We start from the raw sequence: 5,538 nt of genomic DNA on the forward strand, positions 1-5,538 counted from the left end.
TATGCTTTCATATTAACACTAGAATACATTGCTTTGGAAACTTGCCCGAATGCTTTTTAGGGGTCATTTCGACCCCTATTCTGAAAACGCTATAACTTCACAATGTTTGAAGATTTTTCAAATCCGTAAACTGTTACGTTTTAGTATTTTATTTGACTAACTTTTGGCGCTTTTAATTCTTTGATGTACCTCTTCACCATTCCGCTAGCTCGGTGTATAGCAAAAAAGATCGAGATGAGGCGAATTTCAATCCTTTTCAACTTTTATATTCTTTCAAAATCTTCTTCTTCTTGGCGTAAACGACCTTGTTAGTCATGCCCTGTTGTACATGGATAGTCAGTCCTCTCGTACAGGGGAGGGTCCGGTCTCGGTTGGGATTCGAACCCACGCCGTCGAGGTGGTGAGCCCCGGCGCTCATGGGCCGATTTTCTAATGGGCGCTACCACTCGGCTGTCGCGGACCCCTTTTGATTCTTTCAAAATGTATCATGTAAATTCAGGAAAAAAGTGTGTGCTGTGATGTTGATATATTAGGCCACCTTTGAAAACTAATTTCATATTTTTAAATTAACAAATAACGCCACCAATTCCCCTTGAAGATGTGGATTTTAACATTTTGCATAGGTACCATATTTGGCGCAGTTAAGGAAATTCTGCATAAAAAGTTGAATAACAAAATCAATGTTCGGTCAAATCATACCATTTTCTGCACAGTGCTAGCCTAACTACCATAGAATATAAGAAAAATAAGTGAGAAATTGTTATTTCTTCAAGTTTCAGAAACTCTTTGTGTGGCACATTATGTTCCTAACTTGGCGCATGGTTTTTGCAATGTTCCTTACTTGGCGCGATGTGTTCCTAACTTGGCGCACTTAAAACAAAATGGATGTAGTTCATTGAATTCAACTGCTATATTCAAAAGTCAACCTAAAACAATAGAAACACGTTTCAACAGAAATTCAAAAAACAATTTAGCTTTTTTTGCAGCGGACTTTGGCTTCTCTCGTGGAAATAAAACTATCTCATCGCTAACTTTTAAAATCTGATTCATCAAAGCCTTCTACGATTCAAAAATATCTAGCAGCGCAAACAGTCATATTCTCCAAGGTGAATAATTAGGAACACTGTGAGCCAAACTTGGCGCAAAATTGTTCGCTTCAAAATTAGCATAAAAATCTCAAAAAGCGACGAATCTAACCATGATTCATTGAAAATACTTACTTTTAACAGTTTCTGATAAATAAAATCCCTAATAATTTTTCCTTTGCGTATTAATTATTGGAAACAGTTCAACCCACTCCTTAGCAGCGTTGCTAACGCGGGTAAAAAATGGCGCACTTGTGAGATGGAATTTTTCATTTAATTATATATACATTCAATAACTTAAAACCAATAACATGTTTTGATGCGGATGTATTGTACAAACATAAACAAATATTTGACTGCATATTTTAGGCTGAAATGATTTAGAAATAGACTAATATCGAAGAAAATATTGGAAAGTGCGCCAAGTTTGGACCCGCGCCAAGTATGGTGCTTCCACGGTAGTTTCCGTTCTGCACTTTGTTCCGTTATTCCGTACGCGAGCGTTTCGAAGCGTTATGCGCGATGCGTTACTATGGGAATTGGCATTATTTTTAATCTTTGAGGTCAATTTGTGGAGTCATTTGTAATGGCAAAAATATGATTTCATTTTTGAAATGTTGCTCAACATTCTAACTTTCTAGCACACACTTTTTTTTCTAGATTTGCATAATAGATTTTGAATGAATAAAAGCTGAAGAAACGCAATTTCGACCGTTTTTGCTATACACCGAGCTAGCAGAATTGAAGAAATGCATCGAAAAACCAAAAACGTTAAAAGATAGTCAACAAATAAACAAAAAAGTAACAGTTTACAGATTTGATTTTTTTTTCAAAAATAGTGAAGTTATAGCGTTTTACAAGTAGGGGTCAAAATTACCCCTAAAAAGCATTCTAGGTATAGTCAAGTTGGTTTTTTCAAATCTGAAATTTTTGTTTTAGATATAGCTTAGGATTTTAAGAAAAGCCTTATTTTGTTTTTGTAAAAATATTCAGCCGCTTTCGAGTTATTAACGAAAACTGCGTTGGGATCAAAATGACCCCAATTTGGATTCTAGTGTTAATACCAATATTTCCCAATATCAATACAAATCTTCTTCTCTTCTTGCATTTCCGGGCCAAACATACCCTGGGAAAAATTCACTAATTTAATTTTATATTAGAAAATTTGATTGAATTAGCTTCTGAATAAATTTTTCCTAGTCAAGCTTTGTAATAACAGATAGAAGTTTGTTGTTTTCGTTCCTTTCCTCGGAACCGTAACCTTGGTTTCGCTTTTTCTTCAGGGAAAACGGGCGAATCGTAATGTAGTAGCATATTTCCAGCAGACTGAGAATGCTAACGCCCATAAAGAGACCTAGTAGACCTCCACAGTTTGCTAGAAAGTCGACCATTCCGTACAGCTCCGACCGTCGCGATGTGATGAAGTGCGATTCTTTGAAGTAAATTTCCAACTTTGAGACGGTGTAGCTATAATCGGGCGATGTTAGAATATTCGATTAGTTGTTTAGAACATATCCGATATTGCTTATTTATATATCACATTGCTTGCCTCTAGGGCAATGCAAATACAGCTTAAGATTAACACAGGTATAAAATTTAACTACATTGACGTAGGCAGAATGAAGTCGGCTAGAATGGAGCTAGATTTGACATAGTGGATCAGAACATGAATGAGGCGTGGGCAATAAAAGAGAAGGAAACCCTTTCAGGATGGAAGTGCATGTGCTGCAAGGAAAGAACGGAAGACAGAAATGCAGTGCAGGAAATCGAAATGTGGTACCTTTCAGCTTCTTTGTCATAAATGCGATTGGCTTCCAAGTATTTTATCAAATCCATCGTGGACTGCGTGACTTCCACGTCATACTGTATTGAGCTGCAAGCTGGAAGGCAGTTGCACCCCGTAGCCACATTTCCTCCATCGTACGTTCCGTGTTGAAGGGGAGCATCGGAATAATTGAAACTTTCCCTGAAAAACAGCCGTGCTTGATGCATACAGAACCACATCTCAAGGGAACATACATCTACGTCTGGTGCCCGTGGCATTGAGAATCGAACACAACCACACACGGCCAGTGTTATGTTCGCCAGACATTCTAGCTCACAGTTTTCCTGGTTGTAGATCTGGAAAAATTTGAGGCGGCGCTCGTTGTCGAAGAAACATTGTCGTTTGCTCCAATGGTAATCGGCGGCGGACTTTGACGTGGTCATCATCTGTGGCTTCATGGCAATGGACATCTCGTGACCCAATGGAATGCGAATGTGACGTTTGGAAACTTGTGGATACTCGCTGGATTCATGCAGCATAAGTTTATAGCCTTGCGTCAATCCCTAAACGGTAGATAATGGCGTAACCGTAATATCTGTAATGACGTCTCATAGCCAAACTTACGTACAAAGCTACTCATGCACCTACCGTACACAAATATTCAATATTCCTTTTATCTGAAAAAAGGTAAACCGTCAATCCTGCCTGCAATCCTGCTCCAGTAGCATGAAAAGGATATCTGACAGCTTCCTCGTCGTCATCGGTGTTATCGTACCAATCCTCCATGTACGTATGCTCGTTGTGTAAGGCATTCTTATGAAATATTTCTTCCTCGGGCAACATGTTGAACGAGTAGCAGAGACCATTTTCGGTGACCGTCTCCTTCATATATCGTTTGCACGATCGTGGGACATCGTTGAAGCGACATGATGGGATAACTCTGTCACGATCGAGCGATAGATTCCTCAGCATGTTCACCACGTTCTTTTCATCGGTTCCATTCAAATAGGATAGGTCGTAATTTGTGTCTTGAAACATCGCATTACACACCTGCGCGACAGCCTTGAGCTTACCCACACTGTGGAAAACGGAACCAAATAAACTTTGGCGCAAAACTTCGGAGATAACATGAAGGAAAGCTATAAAACTCACGTGTCGGCATTGTGAGTAATATTCCAATTATCACTGTTATCATACAATGCATTAATTTCTGCGGTTAAATTTAGCTTGGCTGCCTGCACCTTGGTTTCCGGGCAGATGGTGACGGCTGGAAACTGTATTTCCCAAACAGGCGTAGTTTTCTCAGAAAAGGAAACTATAATTGGAGCCTGGTTCCATTTGATGTAGGTCTTGAAAATCATCGTTCCACAACCGGCCATCGACAGAAGAAACACAATGATCCACCAGAACCTTGACGAGACAAGACACGAGACACCGAGGTTAGTTTTACTCATAAACGTCTTGCAGAACCTTCACATGCACCTTTCGCAAGATGTTCGTTCCGTCCGGTCAAAGTAACGTACGCCGTGGATGGAGCTTCCGGCACAGTACTCGCGAAACACTTCCACTTTAAGGGCATTTTTTGACTTCTTTGCTGCAGACTGCATTGTTGCAAATCTATGTACTTACTGCTTGAATGCTGGGCAAAGACTGAAAACGCTGTATGATTCCACTGTCCTCGGATGGACTCAAATGCGTACCAGTCTGCTGACATTGCGTGACCGTAATGTGAGTCAGCAGTGAGTTGTTGCGCATTTTTTTTATTTTGATACACTAGAGGCCATGGGCGGCTCTACTTAATTGTTGCATAAAATTTGCATATATAGAACCATGACTTCATATGTGATTTAAAGATGTACATGTGTTCATTGGTCTGGCCAGGATATGAAAAATTTTTGACAGGATATCATCATAAATTCATTCAACATTATCGATAAAAATTCGATTGATTCAACCCCTGGTCACAGCTTTACGCAAGGTCATGCGTTTGCGTTTTTAATCTTTCAAAAGAGCACAGTTTTCAGCCGCAAATAATGCTTTAATTTTAGACTATACTGCTTACAGCATTTTCCGGCTGATCAGCATTTTCGGGCTGAAACATGTTAGATATTGAATGTGGCTTTATAGAACGATAATGTTCCCCATGAAATGCCATCGATGATGCGTTGTTGCCATTATAGAGCGCAACTTGTCAGATGAAACCTGAAACTTGTTAGTGTTTTGATGGGACTTTGAAATAAAAGGCCGGAAAATGCTGAATATGAGTATACAATCGTACTAATATAGTTTCCGTTTTCTCTGGGCATACAAAAGGAAATGAAACGTTTTCGTGATTTTGGGGACAATTTCGAATCGAACATTGCATTTACTCTTGGGAAAAGTGGTGCTTCAACGTGATGAAAATAACCAACGCAGAATAAAATTAATAATAAAATTACATCCATAAGGTTTGGCCCGCTAGCCGGGACCTGTAAATTGGCCGTATTACCGGGCCCTGTAAACGGGCCGTGTTACCAGGCCATGTAAACGGGTCCTGTAACTGGGCCGTGTAACCGGGCCGTTTTACCTAGTCCCGTATACAAACTCCAGTAACTGAGTGGTTCCATTAGATAGCACGATTGAGCGATAGTACCGTTGAACGAGCGAAGCGAGAGCGAAAGCGAGATGCACTGTGCTAACGCGTCAGCC

The 5,538-nt window shown here is 39.9% G+C and overlaps 1 protein-coding gene across 1 annotated transcript; it reads right to left on the reverse strand.

Annotated features, from left to right (window-relative positions):
- Positions 1-2,281: 2,281 nt before the first annotated feature.
- LOC131285198 (pickpocket protein 28-like) lies at positions 2,282-4,457 on the reverse strand. Its single transcript, XM_058314059.1, has 6 exons — positions 4,333-4,457; positions 4,003-4,260; positions 3,595-3,928; positions 3,105-3,413; positions 2,626-2,636; positions 2,282-2,552 (listed from the first exon to the last, which is right to left on the reverse strand). Exons 1-6 carry the CDS (start codon positions 4,455-4,457, stop codon positions 2,282-2,284), a joined length of 1,308 nt encoding a protein of 435 aa, XP_058170042.1.
- Between the last annotated feature and the right edge of the window lie 1,081 nt (positions 4,458-5,538).

The sequence above is a fragment of the Anopheles ziemanni genome, chromosome 3 (genome assembly GCF_943734765.1).
Source record: "Anopheles ziemanni chromosome 3, idAnoZiCoDA_A2_x.2, whole genome shotgun sequence".
In the NCBI taxonomy this organism is placed as follows: domain Eukaryota; kingdom Metazoa; phylum Arthropoda; class Insecta; order Diptera; family Culicidae; genus Anopheles; species Anopheles ziemanni.

What these genes read in the sequence shown, in the direction of transcription:
- LOC131285198 (XM_058314059.1), bottom strand. Translation starts at nt 4,457, where the DNA reads ATGCAGTCTGCAGCAAAGAAGTCAAAAAATGCCCTTAAAGTGGAAGTG. An exon ending in GAACGAACATCTTGCGAAAG is followed by an intron (nt 4,261 to 4,332) that starts GTGCATGTGAAG and finishes TGTCTCGTCAAG; the next exon opens with GTTCTGGTGGATCATTGTGT. An exon ending in CCGATGACGACGAGGAAGCT is followed by an intron (nt 3,414 to 3,594) that starts GTCAGATATCCT and finishes TCTACCGTTTAG; the next exon opens with GGATTGACGCAAGGCTATAA.